A 20,806-nucleotide genomic window follows, 5' to 3' on the forward strand; every position below is an offset into this window, starting at 1 on the left:
TTTCAGACTCCCACCCAAACTGGGGAGTGAAGTGTCAACAAGATTCACTTTCACACTCTGCCTCCACCATTGCCTCACACAACCCACTCTCCACCCTTTAGCCATTCCTTCACTGGTTCAATACGTGTTTACGGAGTGCCGAACACTGTTCTAGCTGATGAAGTATAGTGGTGAAAGGGTAGAGAAAAACCCTTGTCCTGGTGAGCCTGCACTTTAGTAGGGGAGACAGTGGACAAAACAAGCAGTGAGTAGATCACAAGAGTGCTCCTCAAACTCCAGTGTGCATATGGACCACCTGGGGGTTTTGTGAAAATGCAGATTCTGATTGAGCAGCTGTGGGTGGAGCCTAAGAGGCTGTGTTATTAACAAGATCCCAGGAGATGTTAATGCTGCTGGGCTGTGAAGCAGACTTTGAGTAGGTAGGTATACTAGGCTAATATGTTTCATAAAGAAAAAAATATAAAGCAGGGAAAAGGGATACAATGCTGAGAGAGGAGGGTGGGGTTGTGGTTTTAAATAGGGGTGTCAAAAGATTGATAATGAGTATGGACTCAATGGAGGTGAGAAGGGAGCCAATGGGGATATCTGAGGGAAGTGCATTCCAACCACAGGGAGGAGCTGGTGCAAAGGGCCTGAGACGGGTGTGTGACTGATGAGTTACAGCAGTGGCTCTCAACCTTTTTTGGCCATACCCCACCTAAGCATCTCTAAAATCCTGAGCGCCCCCCTCCTTCCCGTGACATACAATTCTTATTATTCAAAAAGTGAACTCCTATTCATGTGGAGGAAGCCTAAAAGGCCATTAACTTGGTCTAAACAAGCTTCCAAAGAGTATGGCATCCATGAAAGAGAAATATAAAAGAACAAAAGGACGGCTGAAATACTGAGGAAGAAATCACTAAAAAATTGTTAAAAAAATATAATAGTAATAATATGAAGTGATATGAAAAAATAGCAAAGTTTCCCAAAACATAGGGAACTGAAATGCATAAATATGTCACAATATATATTTATATACTGTATATGAGGCCCCTAGAACCATAAGAAATGCACTCTTAATAACTCATTCTCGAACTGCCCCCCCTTAAAAATCAAATTGCACCCCTTGGGGCATGTGGCCCACGTTGGGAACCACTGAGTTAGAGGAACAGCAAGACCAGTGTGGCCTCAGTGGAGTGAGCAAGGCGGGGGGGGGGGGGGGGGGGGCAGCAAGATGAGCGGTAGGAAGCAGCAAGCAGGTGGGCAGTAAGGAGTGAGGGGTCCCGGACTGCGAGAGGGCACAGGCCAGGCTAAGGGACCACTCCCCCCTTCTCCAGTGCACAAATTTCGTGCACCGGGCCTCTAGTTCTAAAAATAATGACGTGAACTCAGTTACGTTTTAAAAGGATTGCTCTGGCCGCTGCAAGGAGAATAGCTTGTGGGAGAACAGGAGTGGAAGCTGGGACAAATGGGAGATGACTGCAATTATCTGGGCAAGAGATGCAGGTGGCGCAAGTCAGGGAGGCAGCATAGACTTGAGAGAAGGAGCTGAGTGCTGGCTAAATTTGGAAAGTTGAGCCAACTGGATTAGCCAACAGATTGGATTTTGGGTGCTTTGAAAAGAGGGAAATCAAGCATGATTCCACCTTTCTTAGGATGAGCAGGTGAGAGGGTGAAGGAGGGATGCACAGGCTGGGGGATACGAGCAGTAATTCATTCCAAACGTGTTCATTTTGAGTTGCCTAATTAGACACCTAAGGGTAGATGTGAGGGAGGGAGGTCTGGAGTTTAGAGAGATATCTGGGTAAGGAGAGAGAAATCTGGGAGCCATGTGGCACACAGGTATTTATTTATTTATTTATTTATTTATTTAAATTGATTTCAGAGAGGAAGGGAGAGGGAGAAAGAGATAGAAACACCAATGATGAGAAAGCATCACTGATGGGCTGCCTCCTGCAGGATCAGGAATCAAGTCCCCAACCAGGGCATGTGCCCTGACTGAGAATCAAACTGTGACCTCCTAATTCATAGGTCAACGCTCAACCACAAGCCACTGTGGCGGTGGCACACAGGTACTTAAAGCCAGCAGGCCAGATGAGATTACCAAGGGGGCGTGGGTAAAGATCAGGGACTGATCAGGCCTCTCCAAGGCAGAGGGGTCCCTTTAAAAGATAACTCTTGTTTTCCATTCTTGCTAACTTTCACGATTCATTATCTAGGTGGCAGCTCAAGTGACCTTTCATACAATGTAAACTCTTTTACTGACTCCGCTGAATCCTCCAGTGGATCTCCAGGTGCCTACAGTAACACCCAAGCCCTTTCCCACGGCTCACCGCAGCCCTTACACTACCACGCCTCCTCATGCCACCTCCTCTCACCTCTGCCACCTCCTCCCGCCCTATACTCCAGCCACTGCACTCCTGTCCTCAAGGACAGCCAGCCTACTCCTGCTTCTGGAGCTCCGGACTTTACTGCTCCCTCTGCCTGGTGCATCCTCCCCTGATCTGTATGTGGTTTGGTCCCTTACTCCATTCAGTTCTTGCTCAAATGTTCTTTATCAAGGTGGGCTTTCTAAACTATGGTAGGTTAAACAACCTTCCCCGTCATTGGCTTCCATGACACTGCTGTGATGTCCCCAGCACTATCTGAAGCTCACACTGGTTTTTGGGGTCTCTTTGTAAGAGCTGGGACCCTGCCTGTCTTGCCTGACACCACATCCCTAGCGGCTTTTGCGGGGTGGTGGCGGGGACAACAAACAGGTTGAGGCTAGTGTGGGTAGACGGGAAGGCCTGTCAGACCAGGACAAAGAGGCAAGAGGGGTGGAGAGGAGGGCACTGAGGCCTGGCTTTACTGCTCTGGACCTTGGGCACCTGCCTTTTTTTTTCCACTTCAAGTCACTACCCACTTTTTAAGTCAGTGACTTTCAACTTGGAGCAATCCTGCCCTCTGTGGGTACCCTTAGCAAAGTCTGAGGCACTTTTGGTTGTTATGATGGGGGGAGGAATGCTATTGGCATCTAGTTGGTGGGGGACAGGGAGGACACTCAACAGCCTATAATACACAGGACAGCCTCCTCCCACCCAACAAGGAATTATCCAACCCAGAATGTCATTAGTGCCAAGGTTGAGAAACCCTAATATAAATGACACGGAATAAAGTAGGATAAAATAGAAGCATCAGAAGACACTGCTCCAAAGTAAGGATAATTTCATAAAACTTTTGTGTTTTTGTGTCCTCTGACACTATATGAGATGTATTTCTCCTTGTGAGTCCTAATCAAAAAGGTTTGATAACAGCTTCCCAAGGGCCACAGGGCTGAGTCATACCACTGAGCTTCTGGCCTCATGGAGTTCATTTCTACAGACAATAAAGAAGAAAACAAATACATTGATGGGATTGTTTTGGACAGCCAATGAAGCAAGGCAAACATTCCAGAGAGTGCTTGGGGTAGCAAGGGGGTCAGGGAAGGCTTTTCTAAGGAGGTGACATTTGAGTGGAAACTCAGGAGCTAGATTCAGGAAGAGGACACAAGAAAAGGCTAGGTGACTGTTCGGAGCTTGGCATTTTTGAGGAACAAATGTCACCGCTGGAGCAGAACAGGGAAGGAAGGTGGAAGGAGATGAGGTTAGAAGACAGCAGTGATAGGGAGCCAAGGGGAGGGTTTTAGGCAAAGAAGAGACATGGTTCAATTAGCTTGTATGAGGATCACTTAGCCTGCTGAATGAAGAAGTATTAGGGGGTCACCCTACAATGGTGAAGTTGGAACACCTATGAGCTGGGTGTGTTGACAAAAGAGGTGAAAAGTAGTTGAACTTTGAATAGACAGAACAGATATCTGGGAGGCAGAGAGAGCAGGGGTGGTGGTGAAGTATTGAGGGGAAGAATGCTGGGGTGGTGACAGCTGATGGCCCTTCTCCCTAGCACAGGGTGGGAGCTCAGGCCCTAAGACAGTGGTTCTCAACCTTGGCTGCACATTAGAATCACCTGGGAATCTTTTTAAAATCCTGATTTCTGGGCCTCATCCTCCAGAAATTCTGTTTCTTTGTTACTAATGTTGTGGTCTCACCCCATAACAAACAAACAGAATTTCCAGAGGATGAGGCCCAGAAATCAGGATTTTAAAAAGATTCCCAGGTGATTCTAATGTGCAGCCAAGGTTGAGAACCACTGCCCTAAGGGAACCAGCTAGGCAGAGCCACACACCTGACTCATAGCAGAAACTGGGACAGCCTGCACTGCCCACCTACCTCCTCAGTCCTCGCCAGGGGAAACACCACACCTAGTGCCTAAATGCCAGTTCCCCTCACGCCCCACCCCCCACCAGTGAGACCTAGGTCTGGGCCTTCTGCCAGGGTTTGACAGTTCAAACTCATCCACTGCCATGTCCTTCCCTCTGTTTTGCCCCCAAGTCCACAGAGTAACTTTCTTCCCTGCTCTATCTCCCCATCAGACTGGGATCCTCTGAGGGCATGGAGGGTACAAAACCATCCTTATCTAGGGGAGCTAGCATTGAGTTTTAGAGTCCAGCACCTCAATATTGCCCACCTAGAACTCCCACCCGAGTCAAAATCCACTTCAAATAGACCCTCATTTGAGAAAACTTCTTGGACCTGAGGGCCTGAAGCACAACCATCCTAGGACCAGGTGATCACAATCCCCATTTTACAAAAGGGAAACTGAAGCTCAAGTACAACCAACCAGTAAGTGGTGGAGCCAAGATTTGAACTCGTCATCTCAATATGCAGGTTCAACAGTAGGTAGCCTTAAATCTGTGTGATATTGATCATCACCATCTTCCAGATGAGAAACTTCAGGCATGGAGGGGTTAAGCAATGCACCTAAGATCACACAGTAAGTCCCACGACCTGTGGCCCCTCCCTCTAACCCAGGGGTGGGCAAACTTTTTGACTCGAGGGCCACAATGGGTTCTTAAACTGGACCAGAGGGCCGGAACAAAAGCATGGATGGAGTGTTTGTGTGAACTAATATAAATTCAAAGTAAACATCATTACATAAAAGGGTACGGTCTTTTTTTTTTTTTTTTTTTTAGTTTTATTCATTTCAAACGGGCCGGATCCGGCCCGCGGGCCGTAGTTTGCCCACGGCTGGGCTAACACTTGACCATAAATGAATGCCAAGGTCTGCGCAGGAGTCGGCCCCATCAAGCTGAAAGGTCACTGAGGCCAGGGCACAGTGAGGACAATGCTGATATTCCCGCCCCCTCTACCCCTACCCCACCCACGTGATAGAAATCCACCTGCTCGTGTTTGGCAGTCAAATTACGTATTATTTTTTAAATTCTCATGAAGATATTTTCTCATTGCTTTGTGTTTTTTTTCTCATTGCTTTTTTTATATACAGTGGAAGGGAGGCAGGGAGAGGGGAAAGAGAAACATCCATATGAGAGAGACACATCGATTGGTTGCCTTCCACACCTGGTCCCAACTGGGGCAGGGGAGGAACCTGCAACCCAGGTATGGGCCCATGACCAAGAATTGAACCCAGGACCCTTTGGTGTACAGCTGATGCTCTAACCAGCCAGGTCTGATTTTTATTTATTTTTTAAAAACATATTTTTATCCCTAACCGGTTTGGCTCAGTGGATAGAGAGTCAGCCTGCGGACTCAAGGGTCCCAGGTTCGATTCCAGTCAAGGGCATGTACCTTGGTTGCGGGCACATCCCCAGTAGGGGGAGTGCAGGAGGCAGCTGATCAATGTGTCTAACTCTCTATCCCTCTCCCTTCCTCTCTGTAAAAAAAATCAATAAAACATATTTTTTAAAAAAACAAAAACTGACATATTAAAAAATATATATGCATATATATATTTTATTATTGATTTCAGAGAAGGGAAAGGGAGAGATATCAACATCAATGATGAGAGAGAATCATTGACCGGCTGCCTCCTGCACGCCCCCTACTGGGGATCGAGCCCACAACCCGGTGCCCTTGACTGGAACTGAATGGAACCCGGGACCTTTCAGTCTGCAGTCCGAAGCTCTATCCACTGAGCCAAACCAGCTAGAGCTGATTTTTTAAAAAATATATTTTATTGATTTTTTACAGAGAGGAAGGGAGAGAGATAGAGAGTTAGAAACATCGATGAGAGAGAAACATCGACTGGCTGCCTCCTGCACATCTCCCACTGGGGATGTGCCCGCAACCCAGGTACATGCCCCTGACCGGAATCGAACCCGGGACCCTTCAGTCCACAGGACGACGCTCTATCCACTGAGCCAAACCGGTTTCGGCTAGAGCTGATTTTTATTTTTATTATTGATATGAGAGAGAGAGAGAAGGGGGGGGCGGGGACGTGGATGTGAGAGTTACATCAATGTGAGAAACACCCATGCTTGCCTCCCCAAAGCACCCCTACCTGGTATGTGTCCTGACTGGGAATGGAACCCGTAACTGAGCCACTAGGGGAGAGCCGAATGTTGTTGCTTTTTTAAATAAGTAATGAACAGCAGAATATTATGACGAATTCGTTAGGAAAGGGACTCGAACTGGAGGTTCTGAAACTTCTCCAGCTTTGCCTGGAGTCCACTTCCTCCCAGGGCTCCGCCCCGCCTCTGAACGTGCCCACCCAACTTCCCGGAAGTGGGCGGCCCAGAGAGCTAGCGCTGTGTGCGCAAAGCACCCTGGGAGTCGTAGTTCCGCCATCGGACGGAAGCCGGGAGGCACGAGCGGCGGGATGTGGAGCGGAATGCTGGTGGGGGGGACCCGGGTGGCGGCAGGAAGGTGCCTCGCGTTGTGGCCTCGCCTCGCCGCCCTCTTCCCCACACAGCGGATGCCCGAGACGGGTCTGGCCCTGCAGCGGAGCTTGCACACGACGGCGGCCCGGGCTATCCCGCTCATTCCCATCGTGGTGGAGCAGACGGTATAGCGGCCGGCGGAGAACAGGCCTGGGGGCTTGGGCTGGGGGCACGGCCGCCCCGACCCTCACCTCCGTCTTTCTCCTCCAGGGTCGCGGCGAGCGTGCCTATGACATCTACTCGCGGCTGCTGAGGGAGCGCATCGTGTGTGTCATGGGTCCGGTGAGCACCCAGCACGCTGATCCCCCCTTGCTCCTGCCCGGACCCTAGGCGCCCCTTATCCTCGAATCCCCTTGGCTCCCTGACCTCTCCCACTTGAATTTCCTCCCTGGGCTCCGCTCTAGTCACAACCTGACAGCCTCTTCCTCGTACATAAGCCTTCTGACTACCCCGCCCCCACGTACTCCCCACCATTCCCTCCTGACCCCTTCTTCAAACCCTCTCCTCCCTGATTTCTGAACTTCCTCCCACAGCTATGATCCCGTCCCCGTTCCTCCCTTCCCTTCCTGTGCTCTGAGCCCACTGACTCTGCCCTTCCTGTGCTCCAAACCCCCTGGGTCCCAACCACCCCTTACATACCCTCCTGAATCCTGAATTCTTTCCGACCCATCTCACTTGGGCTCTGACAGTCATCCTGGTTCCCTGACTCATCCCCAGCCGCCAAAACTTGCCTCCCTTAGCCCTCTCCCCACCCCCACCCCACCCGGGACACCTGTCTTCCCCACTTGCAGATTGATGACAATGTGGCCAGCCTGGTTATCGCGCAACTGCTGTTCCTGCAGTCTGAGAGCAACAAGAAGCCCATCCACATGTACATCAACAGCCCTGGTGAGCGAGGAGAGCGGGGGAGGAACCCCTAAGTTCGAGGGGGCACTGCTTGGATGCACTAGGTGACTCAGAGGACTCTGACCCCCCCCCCCCTTTCCCAACCCCATCAGGGATGTTCTCTCTCTGGAGAAAGTAGGGAATTCAGAATTAACTTCAGAATCCCAAAAGTGTCTTGAACCCTCCAAAAACTGCTCCTTGCTTTTAAGTCTAGGTTCACAAACCTTCAGCTGAATTTTCCTCTTTGATCACAGACATAACTTTTTTTTTACAGTTGAGTTGGTATTCAATGTTATTTTATATTTACTTCAGGTGTACAGCATAGTGGTTAAACAATTACTTAATTTACAAAACGATCCCTCTGATAATTCCAGCACCCATCTGGCACCATGCATGCTTATTACAATTTTATTGATTATATTCCTTATGATGAACTTTAATCCCTATGACTATTTTGTGACTGCCAATTCCCCCCTCTCTGGCAACCATGAGTCTGTTCTCTGTATCTATGAGTTTTTTGTGGTTTTTTTTTTTTTCTGTTTTGCTTGTTATTTTGTTCTTTAGATTCCCCATATATGTGGAATCATATGGTATTTGTCTTTTTCACACACATAACATTTTACCAACCTGACCAGGTTGTCAAACTCTTAAAATTGGTAGATTCCACCACCACCCTCTCCCCTCAAAAAAGGAACTTGAGTGTTTACTATGCCAAGCACTTTTCTAAGCACTTTATGTGCATTCAACGTATTTGATCCTTATGGCAACCTCGCCTGAAAGGTACTATTTAGTTACTGAGGAGACACTGTGGCCCCGAGAGGCTAGGTAACTTGCTCAGGCCACAAGGATGATAGATTGCCCAGCCAGGGGTTATACCCAGGCAGGCTGCCTCCAGAGCCTCACCCTCAGCCACATCTCCGAATTTCTAGTATCTCTTGAAAATTTGGCAGATCTGGTCGCTCTGGGCCCACATGCACATGTGGCAACAGGTCACTCTCATTCTGTTCCCACCTGGCCTGTGCCACCTTTCCTGTCACCTCCCTCCCCCCTAAGGTATTTGCAGACCCTGCATTAAAGGGCTGCATCTAGCCCTAGCCCAGTGCCTCAGTAGGAGCATCATCCCGTGCACTAGAAGGTTGCGGGTTCGATTCCTGGTCAGAGCATGTTCCTAGGTTGTAGCATATATGAGAGGCAGCCAGTCCATGTTTCTCACATCAATGTTTCTCTCTCTCTTCCTTCCTCTCTCTCTAAAATATCAACCTTTGGGAGAGGATTTTTTTAAAGACTGCATTTACACCAACTCTCCCTAAGACCAGGGCCTAATATAGGGAAAGGATGGTGGGAGGAGCTGGCACCGCCCCTAACTTGCGCTCACACCCATAGGTGGCCTGGTGACCTCGGGCCTGGCCATTTACGACACGATGCAGTACATCCTGAACCCCATCTGCACGTGGTGTGTTGGCCAGGCCGCCAGCATGGGCTCCCTGCTTCTCGCCGCGGGCACCCCAGGCATGCGCCACTCACTCCCCAATTCACGCATCATGATCCACCAGCCCTCTGGGGGCGCCCGGGTGAGTGCCAAGCCCTGCAAGCTGCTTCAGGGATGGGGGACAGGGGTCTAGACAGGAGGACTGACTGGGTGAAACTCCTGTGGGGATGTCAGTGTTTGAAAATATAGAGTTTATTATTATTCAGCTACAGTGAGGCCAACAGAAGCCAACTGCTGTTGAAAAGAGTCTGTTGCTCACAGTCTCCAAAAGGAAGGGGCATGCCAGGCTGTGGCAGGGACACACGGGCACGTGCCAGGGTTGGTCAGGAGGCAAAGGGAGCAGGAAGAAAACGTGACAAGAGCCTTTATTGTCGTGTCTGTGGGGAAAACTGGGGCAAGGCAAGATAAACAGCCTTAAGATTGGCTAGTCTGAATAACTGTAACAAGCTCTGAGGTGTAATAGCTCTCCCTGGTTGTATGGCAACTGGCCTTGGGGTGATCGGGACAGAAATAGTGGCTCAGAATCCAGGCGGTGGGGGGAGTATGGCCTCTGAATCGTCTGATTTGCACACGAAAGGTGTGCTTTTAGGTGAGCTGCTTGCTATCTCTAGGAATTAGCTAGCCCTGGTAGAGGGACCATTCCTCCAGGTCAGTGGTCGGCAAACTGCGGCTCGGCAAACCGCGGCTCGAGAGCCACATGCGGCTCTTTGGTCCCTTGAGTGTGGCTCTTCCACAAAATACCGACTTCTGCGCATGGGCCATGAAGTTTCGATCGCACTGTACGTGCGCGCCCACACGTGGTATTTTGTGGAAGAGCCACACTCAAGGGGCCAAAGAGCCGCATGTGACTCGCGAGCCGCGGTTTGCCAGCCACGGCTCTAGGTCGATGAGGTCCAGATACAGAAAATAAGATAATATATTTAATCCAGGAAGCCTTCCTGATGGTGGCGAGGATGAAGCAGGGTGTAGAGGGACTTAAAGCCCTGACTCACCTGCCTGACCACTGGCAGCCCAAAGTCCAAAGGGGGCTCCTGGGTCCCCATCTCCAGCCTTCCCATGAGCGTGCTGACACTGGTTCCAACCTTCTCCTTGGGACGTCCCCCAGGGCCAAGCCACAGACATCGCCATTCAGGCAGAGGAGATCATAAAACTCAAGAAGCAGCTCTATACCATCTATGCCAAGCACACCAAACAGAGCCTACAGGTGATTGGTGAGTGCCCTGCCCCAGGCAGACCCCCACTGCTCCCCTTCCTGTATTTGAACCAACACAGGTGTCAGTGTCAGGCCTTGCGCTGAGCCAGGCCTCTCAACCTTGGCACTACTGACACTCGGGGTCAATCGTTCTCTGTGGGGGGGACTGTCCTGTGCACTGCAGGGTACTGAGCAGCACCCCTGGCTGCCACCCTGGCTGCCAGGAACACCCTCTAATTGTGACAACCAAAACTATCTCCACATATTGCCCAGTGTCCCCTGAGAGACAGAATCACCTCCAGTTGAGAACCTCTGTTCTAAGCACTTAAAAAAAATTTACAAAACCCTCAAAAACTTCATTGAAATGGGTCAAAAGGTTTGAGCAGGGCCTTCCACAAAGAATATTCCAAGTGGCCAAAAAGCATAAGAAAAGATGCTCACGCCCGGCTGTGCTGGCTCAGTGGGTTGAGCATCATCCCATGGACCAAGAAGTCCCGCATTCAATTCCCAGGCAGGGCACATGCCCAGGACTTGCAGGCTCGACCCCCGGGAGGGGGCATGCAGGAGGCAGCCAATCAATGATTCTCTCCTCATCACTGATGTTTCCATATTTCTTCCCATCTCCCTTCCTCTCTGATATCAATAAAAATGTATTAAAAAAAAAAAAAAAGAAAAGATGCTCACCATCTTGAGTGATGCTGTTTAAAAATAATCATTATGAGTTACGAGGGAAAAGAAATTAAGGCCACAACGAGATACCATTTCAATCCACTAGAATAGCTCAAATATAAAATACTGACAACATCAAATGCTGACAAGAATGTGGAACAGCCCTAGCTGGTTTGGCTAAGTGGATGGAGCGTCGGCCTGCGGACTGAAGGGTCCCAGGTTCGATCCCGGTCAAGGGCATGTGCCTTGGTTGCAGGCACATCCCCAGTGCGGGGTGTGCAGGAGGCAGCTGATTGATGTTTCTCTCTCATTGATGTTTCTAACTCTCTATCCCTCTCCCTTCCTCTCTATATATTAAAAAAAAGAAATGTGGAACAACTGGAATGCTTATCCTGCAGGCCGGAGTGAAAATAGTAGAGCCACTGAGGCTCTGATCTGCAGCTCCCTAACTCCAGCTGTTTGGCATTACTGGCCGAGGCTAAACATGCAAAAAGATGCTGGGGTTCCCCCCTCAGCATATAGGGGAGAACTGAGTGTTTATGTCCATCAAAGATGCAGACAGGAATGCTGATGGCAGTCCTGTTCATACAGGCCCCAAACACTCAGATGCCCACAGCAGGAGAATGAGTGAATTGGTGGAGGTTTATTCACAGAGTAGAATACTATACAGCAGTGAGAGAATGGTCCACAATGACATGGCAGCCAGGATGAATCTCAGAAACCTAATGCTGAGTGGAAAAAAGAGTAAACACTGCCATTCCACATATTTAAAGAACAAAAAGAGGCATAACTGTTAGGTCACTGTTAAGATGATGGTTACTCTTGGGCAGGAGGACATGGTGACAGGAAGTGGGCTCGAGCAGGGTTTTAGGGGGTCTAGTGTTGCTCTTTTTTTTTTTTTTAAATCTTTATTGTTCAGATTATTACATTTGTTCCTCTTTTTTCCCCCCATAACTCCCCTCCTTCCAGCTCCCACCCCACCCTCCACCCTCACTCCCCACCCGCTGAGTTCATCCATAGGTGCATGATTTTTGTCCAGTCACTTCCCGCATCTCCCACACCCCTTTTCCCCTAAGAATAGTCAGTCCATTCCCTTTCTATGTCCCTGATTCATTATAATCACCAGTTCATTCTGTACATCAGGTTATTTATTCACTTGATTCTTAGATTCATTTGTTGATAGATGCATGTTTGTTGTTCCTAATTTGTATCTTTACCTTTTTCTTCTTCTTCCTCTTCTTAAAGGATACCTTTCAGCATTTCATATAATACTGGTTTGGCGGTGATGAACTCCTTTAGTTTTTCCTTATCTGTGAAGCTCTTTATCTGACCTTCAGTTCTGAATGATAGCTTTGCTGGATAAAGTAATCTTGGTTGTAGGTTCTTGGTATTCATCACTTTGAAAATTTCTTGCCATTCCCTTCTGGCCTGCAAAGTTTCTGTTGAGAAATCAGCTGACAGTCGTATGGGTATTCCCTTGTAGGTAATTGAGCCTCTTTCTCTTGCTGCTTTTAAGATTTTCTCTTTGTCTTTTGCTCTTGGCATTTTAATGATGATGTGTCTTGGTGTGGTCCTCTTTGGATTCCTTTTGTTTGGGGTTCTCTGCGCTTCTTGAACCTGTAAGTCCATTTCTTTCTCCAGGTGGGGGAAGTTTTCTGCCATTATTTCTTGAAATAGGTTTTCAATATCTTGCTGTCTCTCATCTTCTGGCACTCCAATAATTCTGATATTAGACCGCTTAAAGCTGTCCCAGAGGCTCCTTACACTATCTTCACACTTTCGGATTCTTTTTTCATTTTGCTTTTCCAATTGGGTGTTTTTTGTCGAATCTTTGGTTTGATTCTTGTGCTCCTCTGGTCTGCTATTGGGTATAATATTCTTTATTTCAGTCCGTGTATGCTTACTTTCTAATTTCTTTATCGTAGCATCGAGGTTCTCATTAGTTTTAGTGAGGCTCTGCACAAATTTATGGCAAGCCCTCAAAATTGCGATTCTTAGCTCCATATCCTCCATTTCTGTCATGTTTTTTTGTCTCCGCATCTTATATGCTTTCTTGGTGCTCCCCCTTGTGGTCTCTGTGCGCAGTCTTGTTCTAGCCAAGCCTTAATTGTTGTAGTTAACACTAGAGGGATTTGACCACCAGGCCGACTGGCTGTAGGAATCAGCTGTGGAAAACGTCTGTCTTCTGGGGAGGCGTTATTCCAGCCTTTGCCTGAGGCGGTCAGCAAATGGTTCTGCGCAGGGCCTGGGCGGGGCGGGCTCAACAGGGCGGGGGTAGGGAGCAGCTATGGCCGCTCTCAGTCCGTCCCCAGGGGCTCTGCCTCTCTGTCCCAACAACCGCTGCAAACCTCGGAGGGGCCGTAGCCAGACAGTCCCGCTTCTCCCGTTTGAGTCTGGGTCCCTAGAGACTCGCCCGGATCTGTAGCCCAGAGTCTGAGACTCGCTCCTGATTGAAAACGACAATCGCGCCCTCAGCCGCCAGCCCGCTTTGCGCGCACACCCTCACCACCGCACCGCCGTACCTTTAAATTTTCCACACTGCGCCTCCGCTGAGCGTCGGAATGCTGTTGTTTTTGCTTCTAGTTGAAGAGACTCTCCTCAGCCAGCCTTCCTGTGGTTCTGGTTGATGTCCGCTCCGACTTTTAGTTGTATTTTTGAAGTGGTTGTCCACGGCGGCAGTCTCCAGTGTTTACCTATGCCGCCATCTTCCCGGTCTCTCCCTCCTTTTTTTTTTTTAATCTTCACCTGAGGAGATACATATTTAAATTGATTTGAGAGAGAGAGGAAGGGGAAGAGAGAGAAATATTAATGTGAGAGAGAAACATCGATCAATTGTCTCCCATATGCACTCCGATTGGGGATCGAAACCACAACCTAGGTAAGTGCTCTGACTGGGAATCGAACCCATAATCTTGGTGTACGAGATGACACTCCAACCAACTGAGCCACCCGGCCAGGCCAATGTCCCATCTCTTGATCTGGGTGCTGGCCGTGTGGGTATGTTCAGTCTGAAATTTATCACATTATCCACTTAGGATTCATGCCCCTTCCCAGACTATCACCCATTACTAACAAGTAAAGAAGTTGAAATAGGTATTTTAGCAATGGGGAAACAAGCACAGAGTGGGAAAGGCATGTGCCTTGAGGGGGAACTGGCGACCTTTTGGTGCATGGGACGATGCTCAACCAGCTGAGCCACACCAGCGAGGGCTCCAGGTCTCTGCTTTTAACCACTCATGTCCTGCCTCCCGCTTCCTCCCTCCCCCAGAGTCGGCCATGGAGAGAGACCGCTACATGAGCCCCATGGAGGCCCAGGAGTTTGGCATCTTAGACAAGGTTCTGGTGCACCCACCTCAGGATGGTGAGGACGAGCCTGAGCTAGTGCAGAAGGAGCCTGTGGCAGCAGCGACAGCAGCAGAGCCTGCCCCAGTGAGCACTTGAGTGGACCTCACCCTTGGGAGGACAGTTGAGGGGCCAGAAGCTACAGCTGCTGCACTGTCGGCTCCTTGCTGCTGAGCCTGGAGGAGCCCCTTGAGGACCTTTGGACTTGGGTGTACCCCTAGCGGCGGGTATCCTGGCTGAGACACTGTGATTTTAAATTAAATCTTTGTAGTCTTTGCTCCCCTTCTGTGGCTCCTTCCTTCCCCTCTTCACCACCATGCAAGAGTATATGCTTCATAAGGCCCCTTCTGCTTTGGCCCTAACCCTGAGGCTCTAATCTTCAGCTCCTGAACGTCAACAACCTGGACTGAGCATATACACCACTCCACGCACTGTTTGAGAGGGCGCAACAAATCGTGAAGGAAACACAGAAATCCCTGTCCTCAAAGAACTTATTCTTGTGGGAGCAGACAGTTTAAAATCAGGAAAAGCAGTATGCAGCGTGTGTGTGTGTGTGTGTGTGTGTGTGTGTGTGTATGACAGTTTTGGGTGGGGTGGCCAGCAAAGGCCTTGAAAAAAGGTGACACTTGAGCAAAGATCTGAACGAGGTCAGGGAGGGAGCCATGTTGCTATCTTGGGACAGAGCAGTCCAGGCAGAGGGTATAGAGCAGGGGTGGGCAAACTTTTTGACTCGAGGGCCACAATGGGTTCTTAAACTGGACCGGAGGGCCGGAACAAAAGCATGGATGGAGTGTTTGTGTGAACGAATATAAATTCAAAGTAAACATCATTACATAAAAGGGTACGGTCTTTTTTTTTTTTTAGTTTTATTCATTTCAAACGGGCCGGATCCGGCCCGCGGGCCGTAGTTTGCCCACGGCTGGTATAGAGAGTGCAAAAGCCCTGAGGCAGGACTGTGCCTGGCACCTGGGAGGAACCATAAGACTAAAGATTAGAGCAGAAAGGGGAGAAGTAGTTTTCAAAAGGCCTGGTAGATCTTAGCTATGAGGGAGATAAATTGCAGAGGGTTTTGAGGAGAGGAACAAAAAGAAGTATGACTATGGCGCCCATGGAGATGTGGGTGAGCAGGAAGCTCAGAAACGTGGAGGCCAGTTAGGAGACTTGGGATAATCCAGGTGAAGGCTGAAGGCCCAACCAGGTGGTGAGAAGGTCAGATTCCAGCCAGGTTTTAAAGGCAGGGCTGACAGGTGGAATGTGAGATTTGAGAAAGAAAGTAATCTTCACAAACTCCAAGGAATTAGCCCAAAGCAGCTAGAAAGATGGAGAGTTGCTAACTGAGATGGGAAGGCTGGCGGGAGGAGCAGGTTTGAGGGCCGCAATCAGAAGCTGCTTTTGGTCATGTTATATTTGATGCTGGATGAGCCTCAGACATCCCAGGGGATGGGTAAGTCTGGGTCAGGGTTGGAAATAAAAATATAGGGGACATCAGCTTGTTGAATTCGTGGTCAGGCTGAGAACTGGCAGCTGGATTTGGCCCAGTGAAAGGCCATGGGACGATGGCCTTAAGCACTTTCAGTGCTGTGGGGTCTCAGCATGGGCTGGAAAATACTGGAGCCAGACAAGTCTCTCAAGGAATTTTGCTGTGAAGGAGAGCAGAGAACAAGGGACTGGAGCTGGAGGGAGAACTGGGGTGAATTTTATGTTTTTAAGATTCAGAGGACTTTTAATTTGGCTATCTTTATCGGTTACATTTGGCTAAACTCTTCATTCTGGACAATTTTAAATATATACAAAAATAGAAAATACAGGATAATGAGGCCTCATGCACCCATCACACCAATTCAAGGCCAACCTTTTTTTAAATATGTTTTTATTGATGTTTAAAAGTGAGAGGAAGGGAAAAAGATAGAAACACCAATGAGAGAAAAACATTGATCAATCAGCTGCCCGCAACCCAAGGCATGGGAAATCCTCTGGGAATCCAACCAGTGACCTCTTGGTGATTGGGGCGATGTTCAATCCATTGAGCTACACTGGCCGGGCTCACGGCCAACTTTGATTCTTCCCTCCCTGCCCCCTACTTCCCTGGACTACTTTGAAGCACATTCCAGTTTTCATTACATCTATAAATATTTCAGTATGTATATCTACAAGGATAAGGAATCTCCCAAAAGGCAACCAAATACCACTTTCAAACCTTAAAAAATTACAATAGCCTTTCAGCCAGAACCACCATCTTCTAGTAATTCGCCAAATGACTAGCCCAAAGGGAAAGAGGAGAGGCACCGCTATATGTTCTCCAGGCCTTTTAGGAAACATGGAGTTGTTCCTTTGGCCACATACATGTGAATCTACAAGAAAGGTGATATTGTGGACATCAAGGGAATAGGCACTGTTCAAAAACGAATGCCCCAGCCCTAGCTGGTTTGGCTCAGTGGATAGAACATCATCCTGCGGACTGAAGGGTCCCGGGTTCGATTCCAGCCAAGGGCACATGCCTGAGTTGTGGGCTCAATCCCCAGTAAGGGGCGTGCAGGAGGCAGCCAATCAATGATTCTCTCTCATCATTGATGTTTCTATCTCCCTCTCCCTTCCTCTCTAAAATCAATAAAATATATTTAAAAAACAAAACAGACCACAAACAAACAAAAAAGGAATGCCCCACAAGTGTTACCAAGGGCAAAACTGGAAGAGTCTACAGCAGTGGTTCTCAACCTTCCTAATGCCGCGACCCTTTAATACAGTTCCTCATGTTGTGGTGACCCCCAATTTCATTGTTACAAATTGAACATAATTAAATCATAGTGATTAATCACAAAAACAATATGTAATTACATATGTGTTTTCCGATGGTCTTAGGCGACCCCTGTGAAAGGGTCGTTCGACCCCCAAAGGGGTCGCGACCCACAGGTTGAGAACTGCTGGTCTACAGTGTCACCCAGCATGCAGTGGGCATTGCTGTGAACAAGCAAGTTAAGGGCAAGATTCTTGCCAAGAGAGTTAATGTGCGTATTGAGCATATTAAGCATCTAAGAGCCGAGACAGCTTCCTGAAACGCGTGAAGGAAAATGATCAGAAAAAGAAGGAAGCCAAAGAGAAAGGTACCTGGGTTCAACTGAAGCGTCAGCCTGCTCCACCCGGAGAAGCACACTCTGTGAGAACCAATGGAAAGGAGCCGGAGCTGCTGGAACCCATTCCCTGTGAATGGATGGCATAAGTGGGAAAAAATAAAAAAGACTTCTGTGCCGATAAAAATGTTTCTCTTAATTGACTGGAAGCATGGCGTCCCTTCTCCCCCAAAGAATAAAGAAAACTTTGTGTCCTTAAAGAAAAAGAAAAACATTTACAATATTTACAAATATCCAACCAGTGTCCAAATTTCAATACTTATAAAAAATTAAAATACTTACAAATATCCAACCAATGTCCAAATTTCCTCAGTCTCAATTTTTCTAGCTTGTTGCAACTAGTTGGTAGGTCTAAGTCTCTTGTAATTGCAGGTTTCCCCTTAGTCTCTCTCTCTCAATCTCTCCCTCTTTTTCTTCTTTTTCCTTGAGATTCATTTGTTGGAGAAACAGGTTGTTTTGTCTTGTAGACTTTCAGTTGGGATTTTGATGACTGGGTCAGGAAAGGTGGTGACACCTATCCTAGGTATTTCCTGTAATTTGGTGTATAAACCTAGAGAAATCGAACTGAATTCAGGTTCCCCTTTTTGGCAAGTGACCTCTTAGCTGGGGCGGGGGGGTGGGGGGGTGCTTCCATCAGGGGGCACATGAAGTCCAGTTGTCCCTCCTTTCCTGACCTTAGGGGCTGACGAGAATCCTTGCCTAGATCCACTATATATTATTCCAATAAGGGCTGCACAATGGTAATATGCCAATTCTACCAGGAAGTGAAGGGTCTTTTGTTTTTATTGTGTATAAGGTGCAAACCAGCCAGTTTGTATGGGAATGGGCGATTCCTGGTTTTCCGCAAACTTGGTCCCATAATCGTGACCTGCCGTCACTCCTCTGACCCCTGTGCCCCTGACCCCTTCCTCTCCGTCGAATTGTTCTCTACCCTTCCAGTGGTTCTCAACCTTCTGGCCCTTTAAATACAGTTCCTCATGTTGTGACCCAACCATAAAATTATTTTCGTTGCCTTCATAACTGTAATGTTGCTACTGTTATGAATCATAATGTAAATATCTGATATGCAGGATGGTCTTAGGCGACCCCTGTGAAAGGGTCGTTCGACCACCAAAGGGGTCGCGACCCACAGGTTGAGAACCGCTGCACCTCTAGCCCTGGCCAAATCCAGAGCGTAGGCTTTGACCCAAATTCTGCGGCCCCTGACCACCCCAGGCCAGGTCCCGCCTTGGCCACTGGAGACGGACCTGCGGGACACCCAATAGTTTAAGCTACTGAGGGAGGTGCCCAATAGCGCGGGAGAGGAGGCGGGCCCTGGGAGGAGTGATAGCTTAGGGAGGAGAGCCAAGCAGCAACCAGCAGTCTCTTCTCCGAGAGGCGGGACGCCGAGGAGAGCCAATCGCGGGAGGCACTCGGCGCAGCCGCACCCCAAGGCTCTGGGGCGGGGGTGTCACCCTGACCCGGCCGCTCCCGCTCCCGGGCTCCGAGGCAATGGCCGGGAGCGGGTGGCTGGCGCTGCGGACGATGCCCGGGCCTGGCTGGGTGCGGGGCTCTGGCCCCGCCGTGCTGAGGCGCCTGCGGGATGCGGCTGTGGTGCGGCCCGGCTTCCTGAGCGCGGCCGAGGAAGAGACGCTGAGGCGCGAGCTGGAGCCGGAGCTGCGCCGCCGCCGCTACGAGTTCGACCACTGGGACGCGGTGAGGACGGCGGCGCTGGAGGCGGGACCGCGCTGGGGGCGGAGCCACGTCAGAGGCGGAGGCAGGGACGTTGGGGGCGGGGACGGAAGAGGTGCTCTGGTGGGGCGGGGCTACCTGGGGGCGGGACCTAGGACGGGGCTTTGGGGGCGGGGCTACGGTGGGGACCAGAGTGTGGCGCTGGGTGGGGCGGGGCTACCTGGGGGCGGGACCTAGGACGGGGCTTTGGGGGCGGGGCTACGGTGGGGACGGGAGTGTGGCGCTGGGTGGGGCGGGGCTACGGCTGGGGGCAGAACCTTGGGAGTCTTTGAAGATGAGGGCAGGGCCATAACTGGAGGCAGGACCTGGAACCGAAGGGTGTTTGGGGTACAGGACCAAGGTTTGGTAGCGAAAGGGGTGTAGGGGGAGGAGAGGGAGGGTCACCGTTTGAGGGCAGAAACTGACACAAAATTGAATATTGGGGCGAGGCCAGCATTGGAGCCTGGATTTGGAACTGAATTGGAGCCAGGGGTTGGGTACAAAAGACTGAGACCAAAGATCATGGCTTAGATAGGACAAAGTTTGTGAGTTGAGGGTGAGATCAGGGGTCATGCAGGAAACCAGCCCCTGGCTCTGCACTCTGCCCCTCCCTACCTTAGTTTCCCTGTCTTCTCCCCAGAGCGCCGTGTTCCCCCCCACCACCCCACATACCCCCCGCAGTTTCCAGGCTTGACCTGAGCTCTCTCTGCAGGCCATCCATGGCTTCCGAGAGACAGAAAAGTCTCGCTGGTCAGAGGCAAGCCGGGCCATCCTGCAGCGTGTTCAGGCAGCCGCCTTTGGCCCAGGCCAGACCCTGCTGTCCTCAGTGCACGTGCTGGACCTGGAACCTCGGGGCTACATCAAGCCACACGTTGACAGCATCAAGGTGGGCAGAAGCCTGCAGCTTGAAGCTCCCAGCTGGGGTTGGGCCAGCCTGTCCAGAGCCTGACCCACCACCCTGCTCCCTCTTCCAGTTCTGCGGAACCACCATCGCTGGCCTGTCCCTGCTGTCTCCCAGTGTCATGCGGCTGGTACACACCCAGGAGCCTGGGGAGTGGCTAGAACTCTTGCTGGAGCCATGCTCACTGTACATCCTTAGGTACTGCCCCGCCAAGAAGCCACCACCCTAATCACTGGTCAGACGCTACCCAGCACTTCAAACACCGTCTCTCATTCAGCCCTCCCAGAAAACTACCATCCACTACACAGCAGACGCTTAGCCTGGAACAGGGGTGCCCTCACCCTACCCAGTCACAGCCTCTGTTTTCTCTTTCAGAGACTCTGCTCGTTATGACTTCTCCCATGAGATCCTTCGGGATGAAGAGTCCTTTTTTGGGAAACTTCGGGTTCCCCGAGGCCGACGCATCTCCGTGATCTGCCGCTCCCTCCCTGAGGGGGTAGGACCAGAGGAGCCTGGGCAGCCACCCCCAGCCTGCTGACCCCCAGGCCCTTTGCCCAGCTTCTCAGGGACACTGTTTGTGAATAAAGCTAGGAAATGGACAAGGTGGCCTTCCTTGCACTGGCTGTTTGCTGGGGCTGGGATCTGCAAGGGAAGCCCAGACCCTACCTGCCCACCAACCAGGAACTAAGATGACAGGGTCAGGAGCACCCCACTGAACACAGAATCACAAGTCCCCAGGATCAGTTTCCTTTATTGT

General features: G+C 50.0%; 2 protein-coding genes and 1 long non-coding RNA gene across 4 annotated transcripts; 2 read left to right on the forward strand and 1 right to left on the reverse strand.

Moving 5' to 3' along the window:
* The first annotated feature begins 6,647 nt into the window (after window positions 1-6,647).
* On the forward strand, window positions 6,648-14,587 carry CLPP (caseinolytic mitochondrial matrix peptidase proteolytic subunit). Its single transcript, XM_070415936.1, has 6 exons — window positions 6,648-6,858; window positions 6,944-7,015; window positions 7,525-7,621; window positions 9,002-9,189; window positions 10,213-10,318; window positions 14,237-14,587. The coding sequence occupies exons 1-6, from the start codon at window positions 6,673-6,675 to the stop codon at window positions 14,407-14,409; spliced, it is 822 nt and encodes a 273-aa protein (XP_070272037.1). The 5' UTR covers window positions 6,648-6,672; the 3' UTR covers window positions 14,410-14,587.
* LOC139010890 (uncharacterized) lies at window positions 11,983-19,124 on the reverse strand. Of its 2 annotated transcripts, XR_011471568.1 has the most exons (3): window positions 17,721-19,124; window positions 17,416-17,632; window positions 11,983-13,713 (listed from the first exon to the last, which is right to left on the reverse strand). It is a non-coding gene; the product is annotated as an uncharacterized lncRNA (long non-coding RNA). The 2 variants fall into 2 exon arrangements; XR_011471567.1 differs by lacking the exon at window positions 11,983-13,713 and having other exon boundaries at window positions 17,414-17,632.
* On the forward strand, window positions 18,840-20,655 carry ALKBH7 (alkB homolog 7). The gene is made up of 4 exons (XM_070415937.1): window positions 18,840-19,133; window positions 19,861-20,034; window positions 20,123-20,247; window positions 20,425-20,655. The coding sequence occupies exons 1-4, from the start codon at window positions 18,930-18,932 to the stop codon at window positions 20,585-20,587; spliced, it is 666 nt and encodes a 221-aa protein (XP_070272038.1). The 5' UTR covers window positions 18,840-18,929; the 3' UTR covers window positions 20,588-20,655.
* The last annotated feature ends 151 nt before the right edge of the window (window positions 20,656-20,806 follow it).

This window comes from Myotis yumanensis, unplaced genomic scaffold (genome assembly GCF_028538775.1).
Source record: "Myotis yumanensis isolate MYYU_CA2020_CCGP unplaced genomic scaffold, mMyoYum1.0.hap1 SCAF_5, whole genome shotgun sequence".
Taxonomy (NCBI): domain Eukaryota; kingdom Metazoa; phylum Chordata; class Mammalia; order Chiroptera; family Vespertilionidae; genus Myotis; species Myotis yumanensis.

Bases quoted from the DNA above. Each gene is read 5' to 3' on its own strand.
- CLPP (XM_070415936.1), top strand. From the start codon at position 6,673: ATGTGGAGCGGAATGCTGGTGGGGGGGACCCGGGTGGCGGCAGGAAGG. The intron at 7,016-7,524 runs GTGAGCACCCAG...CCCCACTTGCAG, and splicing joins TCGTGTGTGTCATGGGTCCG to ATTGATGACAATGTGGCCAG. The intron at 9,190-10,212 runs GTGAGTGCCAAG...GACGTCCCCCAG, and splicing joins AGCCCTCTGGGGGCGCCCGG to GGCCAAGCCACAGACATCGC.
- ALKBH7 (XM_070415937.1), top strand. From the start codon at position 18,930: ATGGCCGGGAGCGGGTGGCTGGCGCTGCGGACGATGCCCGGGCCTGGC. The intron at 19,134-19,860 runs GTGAGGACGGCG...CTCTCTCTGCAG, and splicing joins AGTTCGACCACTGGGACGCG to GCCATCCATGGCTTCCGAGA. The intron at 20,035-20,122 runs GTGGGCAGAAGC...TCCCTCTTCCAG, and splicing joins CACACGTTGACAGCATCAAG to TTCTGCGGAACCACCATCGC.